The sequence below is a fragment of the Corvus brachyrhynchos genome, unplaced genomic scaffold (assembly GCF_000691975.1).
Source record: "Corvus brachyrhynchos isolate BGI_N302 unplaced genomic scaffold, ASM69197v1 scaffold907, whole genome shotgun sequence".
Taxonomy (NCBI): Eukaryota; Metazoa; Chordata; class Aves; order Passeriformes; family Corvidae; genus Corvus; species Corvus brachyrhynchos.
Window position 1 is genome coordinate 253788 of NW_008239109.1, and position 14364 is coordinate 268151.

The 14364-nt window shown below is 42.6% G+C and overlaps 1 protein-coding gene across 1 annotated transcript in view; it reads left to right on the forward strand.

Moving 5' to 3' along the window:
- SETBP1 (SET binding protein 1) overlaps positions 1–14364 on the forward strand; it is a 251743-nt gene that overhangs the window by 27336 nt on the left and 210043 nt on the right. The window contains 1 exon segment of the mRNA XM_008637718.2: positions 7236–7319. Coding sequence (XP_008635940.1) covers positions 7236–7319 — 84 coding nt within the window.

Consider the following 14364-nt stretch of genomic DNA (forward strand, 5'->3'; position numbering starts at 1 on the left):
TGCTGATGTTCAGTGGATTTGGTGTTCCTTGGTGCAGGCTCTCAACACCTTCAAGCTTCAGAGGCATTTTTAAAAATCACCCATTTTGGTCAACAACATCGTAATTTTGTTCTATTTGCTCCTCTTTGATGGCAGCAAGCACGGAATCCCAATACAATCATCACACAGGGACCGTTTGGAGCTCTGTGCATGCTATCAGCATCCTGACCATCTTGATGTGCCCATGTCTGGGATTCAGCTGTGAGCTCCATGCTTGTGCTTGCCAGGGTGGGAAAGCTCTACACACCAATTAGCTCTGGAAATCCTGACCCTGTTGGCAGGATGCAGATGATCCTGGGCTGCAGTTGTGCTCTCTGCCTGCACAAAGAACTTTTTATATGGCATTAATTCTGCAGAGAAGTTTTTATTCACTAGAGATTCTGCAGAGAGATGATTATGCATCATTGGCTTGGTGGAGCAGAATTTTAACTTCCAGCTCAGGCACTCCTCCACTGATTAGTTTTAACATGAAATAGAAACACAAGCCTGTGATTTATTGGTGAAATATTTAAGATAGATTGTTAAATTATTTAAATAGCAGAGTTTAAAGCAGGCAAGATAAAACAAAACAAAACAAAAAAGGCAGCTCATCCGAATAAGATCTCAGTTTTCCTGAATTCGAAAACTGTACATTTAGACTCACCAGGTACCTGGAAAAAAAAAAAATAACCACTTAATTACTCTCACAAAAAACTTAATCTTGCATATTTTTCCATTTGATCCCTGCAGACTCTGTTTCATCTGCAGTGCTAGGAATTATTGGAGCCTCAATAATTTCCTACCATTCATCTACCACATATTTGGGCACTTGCCCAGACTGGATGCAGTTTTCCTCTTTCTACGAAAGCTAATGGAGAGGTTTTTTGACTTACTGTTGATAACCCAGGTGAGGACTGCTGCAGTCTTCTTGCCTGGAGTTTGGATATCACCTCATCTTGTCTTGCCCCTGGAGCTGATCTTCCATCCTACCTTAAAAAGCTTGTTTGCATCTGCTGTACTTGTCTTTGCCCAGTCACCCTCTGGCATCTGTATGACATTATCACAAAGTAAAATTAGAGATGTCTTCTCAAAGGAGGAGATGGAGATCATGCTCACAGTCTGTAAGGAGCCCAGAGTGGTGGCAATAATTGTGGACTCGTGACATAAAGTGTGAATAAAGCATAAAGATTTTTTGTGGAAACTTAATATTCATTTCATAGAATCACAGAACAATTTGGGTTGGAAGGAACCTTAAAGATCATCTCGTTTCAGCCTCCTGCCATGGTCAGGGACACCTTCCACTAGACCAAATTGCTCAAAGCCCCCTCCAACCTGGCCTTGAACACTTTCAGGGATGGAGTGTGCATATTTTTTCTAACTTTTTTCCCTAAATTTTGAGATAAAATACATGGGACTTGCTGCACCCTAAGGAACATTTAATGTTTTCAGTTTCTGTTTATCTAAGGTTCTCCGAATTTGAGAGAGCTTGCTTGCTTCCTCAGCCATGTCTGTTCTGAATTTCAGATCAGTGTGACACACGAAAAGCAAAGACAATTAGGCTATGACACGTCTTCAGTAAAAACTCATGGGAAATGTGCATCAAGACACAGAGATGGCTTTGAAAATTTCAGTCCTTTTTCTTCATCTATTCACATTTCAGCACAAAAAAAAAATATTTTTCAAGTCTGACCTCCTCTAGCAAGCCCTCCATTTTGGGCCGTGCATCCAAGGAGGACAGAACTTTCAAAGTCTGATTCTTTCAAAAGTGGCAGCTGAAAAGAAGAAAATTAGGACAGGCAAATCCAAACAGTACTTTTACAAATGGTATTTATCTCTTTTTTTTCTCTTTCCTGTGTATGTCTATATTATACTTTTCCACCTGCCTTCAAAGGGAAGCTGATAAAAAGGATTTGCTTGGCCTTTTTGTTGCTGAAGGGTGAAGGGTGCCATTTTTGTGTAGTGCTGCAGGACAGATTCTGCAAGTGAAACTACCCCAGCAGGGGCAATCCTGCCCAGAGGGGACAACTCCAGGGACTGAGGCAGGTTTTCTTTTTATTCCTTTGCTCTCCTTTGTAGATTTGTTGTGCTGTGGGATCAGGTCCTTTGTGGCATGTAGGAGTGGGGTTTATGGAGCAATCAACTCCATCAGCAGTAGCGGCAATCACATAATGCTTCAGTCTTTTGTAATAGATTTTGTGTGTGTGACCTGAAAGTATGGCCGGGAGGGAATGGGATGTGAAATGTTGTCTTTTTTTTTTTAAAGTTGGAAAGAGTCTGTCTGAGTTCCTTTATGCTTTTCAGGCTCAAGGATGAGAGAGAGCGTGTGTACGTGTGCGCGTCTGTGCCCATACATTTGCTCAAGTGGGAAAAAACCCTGTTTGTGGTTCACACAGGAGGAATTTCTGATGGAGACAACAGTGCTGAGCAGAAAGGCACATCCTGATCTCTAGCAAGTGAGGGGCACTTTGGCGGACACACGCACACAACACATACTCTCCGGGCGCTCTGCATAATACGTGCACAGCGCTGCCCTTTAATGAACGTAACCTATGGTGGCTGGGATGCAGCCGGCCAGACCTCACCATTAATAAACTGGGAACATTCTTCTCCTTTTTAGTCCCTTTCAATGCCAGCCCTGCGTTTTGATCTCCCTTGAATGCTGCTCCCCCTCATTTGGGGCTCCAATTCTGAGAAGATTTGACGCATTGTTTGAGGTCGCAGGATGTCGGATTGATTTCGGAGCTTTTGTATTGACTCCGGGCTCCTGAATGAAGCTGTCATGTGTGTCTGTGGTTGGCTAGCAGGCTGTCCGGCTGCAAGCTGTGCCTTCCTTTGTTGTTTAGGCCTCATTGAGCTGAGGGAAGAGGCTCATTTCAGGGTGATTTACCACCACCCAAACACCAGCTGTCTGTTGTACTGCCGCTTGCCTCCACCTTGGATTCAGTTCTTGTTTCCCTTCCTTTCCCCCCTTCTCTCCCACTCTACCACTGTAGGCACTTGGGTACTGGTTCTTCAAAATGTGTGGATCACCCTGACAGAACAGAGGATAAAACATAGCAAACACTGAATGTGTTGTTCTTCCTAATGGCATTTATGTAGCCATGGGGATTTTGAGAGTTCGCTGTTGCAGTGCTATACATAGACTCAAAGAATAATATCCCATGTTGAAAGGGACACACAAGGATCATCAAGTCCAACTCCTGGCCCTGCACAGGACAGCCCCAAGAATCACACTGTGCGCCTGAGAACTTTGTCCAAATGCTTTTTGGGCTGTGGCAGTCTTGGGGCCATTCCCTGGGGTGATTCCAGTGCCCGACCACCCTCTGAGTGCTTGTGCCAGCTCCCTGGGGAAGAAGCTGCTTACAGTATTTTCAATGGCTGTTGCTCAAAAGAGAGTAAGGCTGTTGAAAACTGAGTAGGTTAGAGCCCAGCTGGACCTGTCAGCCTCTGCAAGGTGCACGGCACAGTGCTAAGCGGAGCCCACATCTGGAGCTGAGCTTTCCAGCCACAAACTTGGAAGACAGGATCCTACGGTTAATCCCAGCCAGCAAGTCCAGAGCACAGAGCCTGGCAGCTCCCTGGAGGCCAGCCGGTGCCATGTGCCTCGTGTCTGACTCCTTTAAGCAGGGCTGGCAGCTCCACACGGGATGGCTCTGGGCAACGCCGCAGTGATTTGTGTGTGCCCTGCGCCTCCCCCGGAGCCGCTGGCGTGAAGCGAGTTGTGACCGACCCTCATTTGACTTCTGGGTGATGCAGTTCAGTGTTTCTCGACCACAGGCTGTTAAAACTGGCAACTGCTCAGCTCCTGACACACGTGCAGCTGAGATAATTAAGCCTGTTACTATTATCACGGTTTTTCTTATTTTTCTGCAAACTTTGGGTAACTGCTGGAGCCCATGGTGCAAGGAGGTGCATGAGGCCAGCCAGATTCCCTGTAAGAGGTGGGATAATAGGACATATGTCAAGGAACCTTCTTGCTCTTTGCCTTGGGAAGGGTGATGTCTGGTGGTGGATGTGAGCCAGCAGAAGGCAAAGTGAGCTTCCCTGTTGGAAAACCTTGTGCCTACCTGCTTCTAAACAACAGCACCTCATGTTATGAATAGGCCAGGAAACGTAGAAGTTATTCTTCGTGAATTAAGACCAAACATCTATAGTACCTGGTCAGGTGTGGCTCCTCTCTTTGTGATGTTCTCCTCTCCTTCCCCTGTGAGCATCAGGCACTGCTGGATGAAGGGAGGAGGGAAATATTAGGAGGCAACAACCACAGCAGGATAGCCCCAGCGAGGTGTTTTAATTTCTTAACAAAATCCTTGGGCACTAGAAACTGTAAAACAACATACAGATAAACAAACAAGAACTCACTAACCCTTAGCACCCTGGAGGGCTCTGTTTCAGATCACTGAATAAAAGCTGAAGCTGCACATGCATGTTTAATGTAACACAAGGCGTGTGCTGTGGAAAAGCGTGCTTTCCTCTAATCTGGTTCCAGACAGAAGCATCCAAACAGAAGCCCCTTTCCCTATCCCCACTGAACTGCTTGGTGTGTGTGAGGAAACCCCTGAATGACAAGGCCTCCATCTGCTCTGGAACAGAGTTGCGACTGGCTGCAAATGTTGTCCATATGCTTTTTTTTTTCCTTTTGCCTTTCAACTTAGCTGCCTAATGTTAGACACCTATCTGCAAATTAAGCATCTGCTCATAAGAAGCTTTCCTAAAATAAGGTGGAGATAGTAGCTCATTCATCCAATGCACATTAGGCGAGGAGCATCTGCAGCTGGGAAATGAGGTGGGATTATTTATCCAGTGCATTGCTTTCATTTGTTTTTTTTCTTAGGGAATGGAAGAGACCCTTCATTCTTGTATTGTCAGAGGAAAAGAAAAAACCCTCAGGTTTTGGGTTTGTATTTCCCTTGTGCTCTTGGTTTTCCAGGTTGTTATGGGCAACATCTTGTGAATTCTCTCTGTTAAATAAAACTGGTGATACTCCCATTTGGACAGGAGAACATGGCCATGGTTTCCCTTGAGCTCAGGTGGCATTAGAGCCATAGAAGGGTCTAAAAGTGGGAGGTTTTTTCCTTGGCTTGTGTTTAAAAAAAGAGTTGGATTATCTTTTCTATGTAATGACTTTGCAGAGGGCAGTGGGACAAGCTGATCATCAATGCAGTATATGTGGATGTAGTTTCCTAACCACAAGCATATGTTAATGCTATAGCCACCCCAAGGTACCCAGTGGCCTTTTGGGAAATGTGTGACTCTCTCCTAGGTCCTTTTATAGCTCCAACTTGTGTCATATACTGTGGGGTGTCTTGAAGTTGTTCTGTGGTAAGACAAAGGAGTGTCTCCCTGTGCCTCAGTTTCCTATCACTAACATAGTATTTTAATAAACTTGCTTTAACTTCTGGTTTAATCACTTATTTCTGGTAAATAATTTTTGACTTTAACAGATTACAGACTAGTTGTTGAAGGACTGTAGTAATGGCACAAGAGCAAAACACCTTTGACAGATGGGAGTCACAGGCTGGGGATGCCAGTTGGAAGAAGTCTCCTGAAAACTTCAGTTTGACAGGTTGTAATATTTGCAGCCCAAATATGAGGCATTTTGCGTAGTTATCAGATTAGGTATCAGTACAGCCTTTTCAATGTCTTCGTTTTTTCCCAGATTCTCTTTTGGAAGGAGTGAAAAATATAATTTCTGCACATTAGCTGACCTTGCTGGGACTTGTGAGATGCTGAGCTCACCAAGTAAGAAATGTCCCCACACCTGGCAGGTTGCAGGCTCTCCCAAGGTGACCAAAAGTTTATCTGCCTGTTTGTAATTCCTGCCACCGAGGGTCATCTCTCTGCTGTGCCCTGACATTGAGCAATGGCTGCAATTCCTTCTAATTGTGCCCTTTCCTTTCCTCATCATTTAGGGCAGAGCACTTCCACTTGGCTAAACTCGCTAACTGTATTGGGACCTCCTTTTCTATATAAAGTAATCCATCTAAAATCTTGTGACTGTTCATGGCTGCACATGAGCAGACTCTCCCTCTGTTTCCCAGCGAATGCCAAGAGTGTTTATTTTACAACTGTAGACAGCAAAAGTCTGAAAGTAGCCAATGTCTTTTTGTGCATGCCTATGGAAAAAAAAGTAATTGTGGTACATTTGTGGGGACTCCACTGGCTGGTTTTGACTCCATGCAGTTTAAATTCAAGCAGCATTTTGACCAAACCTGGAATCCCTAGTCCTTTCTTCCATGGTGATTTATCAAGATGTCCAGGTTTGACAAGGAACAAAAATACTTTGGTGAAGAACAAAAGTGACTCAAATAATCCCCAGAAAACAACCCTGTTAATATGAGGAACCTTACTGTTTGGATCACAGTCAGTCTGATGGGTTTTCAACAAAAATAAAGGTGTCTGAGCTCAGCTTCTCTCTCAAACTGTTGGTTACAGGTAAAAGGAGAGTGAATGGACTCTGTTTCTTAGCAAATCACTGTTGGTCTGAGCATCCATCCCTGGATGTGTCCAAGGCCAGGTTGTCTGGAGCTTGGAGCAACCCGTGCAGGGGAATATGTCCCTACCGGTGGCAGGGGGTGAAACTGGGTGATCTCTAAGGTCCCTTCCAACCCAAACATTCCGTGATTCTGTGTCATAGGCAGGCCAGGGTCTGTGCCAGCAGTGTTAGGTGAGGGTGGGCTCTTGGATGCCTGGAATGGGTTTACCAGGAGTGACGTGGACCCATTGTTCTACTGAGAGTAAGTCACTGTTGGAGACTTTATTTCACCAAATCTGGGCTCATTAAAAGCAAGTAGGCATTAACTTGGTAAAAATGAACAGAAAAGGTAATGTATAAGCTTTTCCTCATGTCGCTGCAGTTTGATATTTGTACTGTCTGAGCCTTCTAGACTTGTTCCTGTTCATGCAAGTGTATGAAAAACATGGGTTAAAATAACGTGTTTCTTTTCAGCTTTTCTTTCCTACTGTCTTTTTCTACACACCTTGCTTTCCTTCTGGCTCAGTGTGACTTCCCTAATGCTGTGATATTATCCTTTGGGAAAGCCTTCTTGACAGCTTGAGAGCTAACCTTCTGTGAAAGAGAACCTCCCAGAAATGCAGGAAGAGTCCACAGGCTTCCTTAATGCCCTTTCTTCCCCTGCTCCTGACCATAAATACAAGCCTCTTGGTCTTCATTGATTTGGATTGTGCTGATGTTTTTCCTTCCTTGTCTCTTATAGGGAAAAGTCATTGGAGATGCAAAACTTCTTATGAGTTGTGGTTGCAGAAAAGGGAAAAATTCTCAAGCAAAAGACTCAGATCAGGTCAGTCAATATGTACCCTAACTGGTGAAATCTAAGAATATCTTAACATCTGGTGGATTTGATATGTGTTGTTGCGTATCAGAATTCCTGGACACAAACAGAGTCCTTGGCGTGATTGACAATGGTACAACATTAATGTTTTTGTGTTTGTTATTTGTAGAAAAACCCTCAAGCAAGATCAGGGATTCATTGCACTAGGAGAAGTTAATGCCCTAGCCTGGCTTAGTCCCATCTGGTTTATTTATTCATGAATTCTGTTTCTTTATAAAAAATCCACTCCAGGCAATGCCTTTCCTTAAAGAATATTGCATTTCCTTGCTGGCTAAATGCATGCAACCTTTGGTCTCCTGCTGTAGCTGCCTGGATGGGTGGTAGTTCATTGCATGCTTTTGTTCTGAAGTGACACCATTACAAGGACATTCTTTATTGGGGTTCCTCATGACAGACATGTAAGAACTTGTTCACAAACCAATGGCCAGATTTCAATATTCATTACTTGGAATGAATGGCTCCTTATTCTAAAATTGGTCAATTTGACATTGGTGGGATTGCTGCTAGGGTTCAGTAATTGCAAGTGAGGTGGACTATGCTTGGAATAACAGCCAGCTGGTGGTCTCTTCCTTCCCAGTACACTTGGCACTTATTCAGATCAGCCAAGTTCATCCCTTTCAAAAGTTTTTAGTTCTTATGGCCTCCTGTCTTTGTAGCTAAAGTTTAATTTGAATCTGGAGATCATTCTTTCCAAAGATTAAACAAAATTTGATTTGAGACTTAACATTTTGTAAAATTAGGTCACCCAATATTAAAAGTGGCAGAGTGAAGCAGTTGGTCTCAAATATCAAATAACTTTGCTCTCTGCTGTATCTCGTGGACAACCTGTGACCGGGTACAGACCTGAGGCAGATTCAAACAGTGTCCATGAAGTTCCAGAAACTCCTGATAGCGTCCTGAAGGGAAAAGAGATGAATTCTCAGGAAGAAAAGTCTTCTTTATCTTCAACAGACATGTTCATCAACTTTAATTAATAATAGTGTCTCTAACCCTGATTTTGTTAATGTTTGAAATCTGAGAACAGATCTGTCTTATCTATAAACACATCCATCCATCTACCTATTCTGCAGTATTCTCTGTTGTGAGGAATGTTGGTCACACTTACAAGTTCTTTGTAGAATTGAGTCTTTCATTGATTTGCTTTGTTTTGCTTGAGTACTTTTATTACTCTTTTCAAAATAACAAATTAGTTGTCATGAGCTATATTGTCAGTTTATCATCAAGACAAGGATTCATATTATTTTTCTTTAAAAGGCTAGTTTCCCATTCTCTCAAATGAAAGCTTAATATTCTCATGTTGAGGTTCTAACACACCAGGGGAAAATTAATTTAGAAATAAACACTCTTACCAATCTTAGTCTTTTGTGTTTTGATGTACTCTGGTTGAATCACTTTTAGTTTGCAAGGGGACCAGAACACTGTTAAACCACTGGTATAGATTAGAAAAAAAAAAAAATGGAACATCTTGATTGCAGAGGGGTTTTACAAAGCATTATCTCTAACAAACTCTGGGTAGTAGACCAAAAACTCACAAATGGCAGTATTTTAATCAAAGTGTAGGCAATAGCTTTCAAAGGGGAAAAAAATATCCCATTCTCTTTGATGTTTTCTGGAACAGTGATAAAATATTTTTTGCATTCAGTTACTTTCTGCAATCTAACTTTTGGTGCCTGATGATGTGTCGACCATATCAGTACCTCTTTATTTGCTGTATCAACATAAACTATTGGGCAAGTTCTTGCTTCAGAGGCTGCAAAGCTCATTCGTCATGCCCCTGGCAGGGTCCTGTCTATATTTCAGGGGATAGGAGGTAGATGGAGAGGAAACTAGTACAGGAGGGTGGGAGGCAGTGTGGAACATTTGTCTGTGAATGCAGGACCTCAGCTCAGCTTATAAATTATCCCCTGGGCCTTGTAGATAAACACAGACTTCTATGGTGACATCGGCTGGGAAAGGCAAACACTTGCCAATGATTGTGGGCTAATCCTTCAGGACACTAATTGCCAGAAAACCAAGGAAGCATTATTTTAGGCACAGCTTGTTTCACTTTGTGAAGGGGAAAAACAGTGCACTGGCTTTAGTTTTGTTTGCAGAGCTCTACCCCCAGCTCCTGCGTCCTGTCTCAGATTTTAAAGATTTACCTTCATTATTGTTATTGCTGTTGGGGCCGTTTTCTTTTTTTTCTTTCCTGTCCTTGCTTTGTGTTTCACTGTGCTGCGTCTGTAAAGTTTTGTGAATATGCAACTAAGTTTTCATTTGCATGAATGTACACATAAATAGCTATGTGGTTTTTGTACCATTAGTTATTTAAAATTTTGGTTTTAAAGTCACCAACTACTTTTCGGCTGAAATTTTTGTGAAAGTTGATGCTTTGCAAAGAGTTTATTTTTCTTTTATTCCTTCAAGTCAATTTGGAAACTGGCAAAAAATCCTAAACACACTGCCCCACTAGGAAAAATCCCCAGCTAAACCAAACCATAACCTCATTGCCAAGGATTTAATTTACTGACATTTCTTATTACACCCTGGAGAAGATGAGACTGAAGGGAGACCTCACTGCAGTTACAACTTCCTTGTGAGGGGAAGAGGAGGGGCAGACACTGATTTCTTCACTCTTGTGACCAGACAGGACTTGAGGAAACAACATGAAGCTGAAACAGAGGAGGTTTAGGTTGGATATCAGGAGAAGGTTCTTCCCCCAGAGGGTGCTGGGCACTGCCCAGGCTCCCCAGGGAATGGTCACAGCCCCAAGGCTGCCAGAGCTCCAGGAGTGTTTGGACAACGCTCCCAGGGATGCACAGGGTGGGATTTTTTGGGGTGTCTGTGCAGGACTAAGAGTTGAACTCGATGATCTTAACGGGTCCCTTCTGGCTCAGAATATTCTGTGATTCTGTGATTCTCCAGGATGCCTCTAGAAGCAATGGCACTTCCTTGACCTGAGCTCTGCTTCCCTGCATTTGGCAGTCAAAGACACCAACTCCCTGCATGGTATTTTCCATGGTGAAAGTCATCAGCGTGTAAAATCTGGACCTGTCAAGGGCAGAAGTCCAAACAGGCTCACATGGGGCTGGGTTTTCACACCAGGCACAAGGAACCCAACCTTCCAGTCGGATTTGCACCAGACCAGGAGAAGGACTGGTGGTGTGTTCTGTGGCCTCCCAGTCTAAGTCAAACCCTGCATGATGACGTGAAAGGGTAAAAAGCACAATAAAAATCCCACAAAAGCTTTGAAATCCTCAAAGAGCTGAGTGTAATGAAGAACTAAAGTAGCATCTCCTGTGGATGGTCTCGAGCAAGCCTTGGGTCAGTGAAGAAGGATAACTGAAAGGAGTCCCAAGATAAGACCACCTCTTGCCAGCAAAACCCCCATGTCCTTGCCTGCCTTTGGCACTGTTGCCTGTTGTTTGTGTGTTTTGTGGGAGTAAAATTTATCCATGCTCTGAGGCCCAGAAGCAAGTCTCTGCACCACAAGCATCCTGCTGTAATTGTAAGGTTCATATATGCCCTTCGGAGTGCTTATTAGTTTCCCATTAGTTTATGCCTCCCCATAATGCTATAAAGTTATAATATTGCTTATTATTTGAGGGGCATTGTTGCTTAAGAATGGCAGTCCTGGACTAGGATTTCATTGTGCCAAGTAGCATGCTAACACAAAGAAGGAAAGATGTTTCCCAGGAAGCAATTTCATTTTTGTGCTTTCTGAGGAAAACAAAAATGTAATTTAAGAACAGGAGGGAAATGTGTGGGTGGGCAAATAATGTGCATTTTAGAGTTATGCATAAGGTTAAGAGCCAAAAGTAGCAGAGTGTTCCATATCCTCAGCACGTGCAGCTCTGCCCGCTGAAGGTTTAGTTTTACTTGCTTTCCATTGCTTCTCCCAAAAGGTGGGTGACTCGTCAGTGTTTAACTGCTCTTATCCTTTGATTTGCTGTTGTTGTTGTTGTTGTTCTAGAGGTCTTTTTTTCTTTTCTTTTCTTTTTTTTTCCCGCCTATTTGCTTAACTTTTCTGGTGGTTCCTGTGAGATCAAGTGCTACTGAGAAGTCAGATCCCCTTTTTCTTCTGTGTGTTTCATTTTGGTTTTAATACGACAAATGTATGCCTCCTCTGGAAATGGTATCCATGCTGCAGAGTAATTATTTAGTGAATGGTGGATCCAGTTCATATTGGCAAGGATCAGATTAATCATTATTAATCATGACCCCTCCAACAGTAACCTCATCCTTTTCCTAAGTGCTGCTCTTTATTAAGAAGTAAAAGCTATTAGAGAATGGCTGAGCCACTGCTTTCGTTGTACCAGCACGGGGCTCAGGACTTCTGGCAGGAGGCAGAGGAACTCAGTTCAAAGCTAAAAATAGATGCACATGGCCCATGTTCCAGAAATGAAATAGGCAGCTTCCCCTGTGGGCTGCTTCAGCCTCATCTGTGTGTCCTCCTTTCCCCTGAAGTCCAACAAGATTTTGACTCTTTCCAGAGTGTTAGGGATTAAATAATCTCTCTCAGACTTTTTTTTGTTTGTCTACTGATTTTTTTTTTCTTTTTAAACTGAAGTAGATTCCAGTATAATTGAATGCATATGCAGTCCTTGCAAGGATAAGATTTTAAGGTCCATTTTAAGATCGTGGTTGCAGCAGATTTCAACAGCTCGGAAGACTAACTAGGAGATTAGCTTCCTGGGACTCCAGTTGTACCAAGAAGAGCCTAAATCAAGCACCCTTTTTGAGGACTTATGCATTTCTTGAAGAAACACTGTGTTCTTGAGGTGAGGCATGCAGTGATGTTCATCTTGTCCAAAACAGTTGTGAGCAGCCAAACTTTTCTCTCCAAGTCACTGGACTGGGGTTCGCAGATTTATATATATACACATGTATGTGTCAGAACAGATCTTTCTGTCACCAGAGATCTGCTGAGAGTAAGGAGTAGTTTAATTCCTAATTATTCTGGTTTCCCTAGCAGTTATAGGTTCTTTTTAAGAAGGTGAAACAGAGCTATCCATTGATGTTGTCATTGTTTCAGCAAAAGTGCAATGACTTTAGTGCTGGATTGAAACCAATCTCCACAACCTTCCCACCCCACAAAGTCCACCTTAATTACTTTTTAAAATGTTTTCACTGACTGTGTGGAATTCCAGGACAAAATCCTTTAGGAGAGAAAAGGAAAGAAAAACATCTTTTGTCTCCATCTAGCTCTTCATTACCCAGCTATTAGCAGCAGAAAATTGGAGCAAACCTGCCACACTATTTTGATCTTTGCCAAAACTGTTGTGGGAATAACACTGTTCAATGGTTGAAGGAATTTACAGAAGAATAAAAGTAAAAGCAAAGATGAAGGGACCAATACAAATTCTGTGGTAAACTGCTGTCAAATTTTATGTGTTCAGGGCTACTGATAATTTCCCATCTTAAAAAAATAGGGTGGGAGTTTGTAGGGGAGGAGGATAAAAAGTGTATAAATAAACCCACCTCTTTAAATAGCAAACTGGCCTGGCCTGAATTGTGCCAGAGCTAAGTTCCTTTGGCAGACAGCACTGTAATATCTGCTGAGGGTGTAGTTCAGAACTGAGACCAAAATTTGGAGAATCTGCCTTACCCTTGCTGTCTCTCCGTTGCATTCTTCCACTTGTTAGCAAGAAATTCACTGAGGCACAAAATGAAGGAGTGCAAAGGCTCCCGTGTTTCATCTGAGCAAATCTGGATTACACCCCTTCAGTTAATGTTTCTCTCTGCTAAAAGAAATAAGAGTAATAAAAATAAATGAAAGCATTGGCTAACTTGGAATTACATGGGTAGAATGAAGCAGGAAGAGAGAATTGGGGGAGTGAAGGTATGTTGTCTACTGTCCCTTGTGCCCAAGTTTATGGCAGAGTTTGAATCTCTGCTTAAAAAAAATCATTTAATTCTGCACAGGTTATAAAGGGCCTAAAAATAAGTACATTTCAAAGAGAGAGGATGTTACATGTCTGAGGTGTCTGGGCAGTAAAGTGCTCTTAAAAACAGTTTGTTGATTGAAGCAGGGTAGGAGATCATACAAAGAACTTGGAACTATAAGAAAGTGTCCCAGCATCCTCTGAGAACTCATAGAAGTGTTATATATAGCACCACTGATATAAACACGGCCCTTTTGGCACTAGTGCCTATTAAAAGCAATCCTTATACCTCTGTCATTATGCTCATCTAACCAATTAAATTTTTAATATTCAAAATACTCATATAATGCTTGTGCATCTTGTTCTTCCTGCCACGTCAGAGTGTTTCCCCCCCTGTGATACAAGTGTTGGACTTAGCAAGGTGGATCACCTTTGCTGATTCATTCACTTGCTGCTGGTGGTGCTCTAAGAGGAAAGAAGTTGCATTTGGTGAACGAAAATGCTGCAGAAAATATAATGTCAGAAATGTTTTCTAAAAGCTGGAATCCTCTCAGTGGGATCTGTCTGGGGACAAGAGGAGTTTCAACAACAGATTCCCCAGATGCCTTTTCCCTGGACCTCCCAATTTCATACAGCAGTTGTGTCCTGGTAATTGCTGGATCTTGTGCCGAGCATCTGGTGGCTGGGAAAATTTTTTAGTTTCATTCATCTGTTGGGAGGGATTGAAGCAGCTGTAAAGTGGAAGCTGTGGGTATAAGTCCCCATTCTTCGGATTTGTGTATGTTTTGGAGGGATAATATTGTGAAAGTAACTTCCCAAATGTAAACCTCTGAACAAAAGAGATTGAGGTTATGGGTGTCCTTGGCAAGTTCAGCTCCAGTAGGTTTGGCTTGCAGTGGGTTACACCTTTCTTCACACAATGCCATTGGTAAGCTGACATTTCTAATGACCTTTTATAATCACTTATTTCCTTTTCTCACTCGTTTTATGAATAGTCTTGTACTCACTTCAAGAGTTTTCCACCTTGTGGTATCCTCTTACTGTTCGTATTAATTTCAGAGTGGGTTGGGCTTCCTGTAAAATATAACACAGTGTAGACTGAAGTTCAATAGAACTTTTCCTTTCTACAG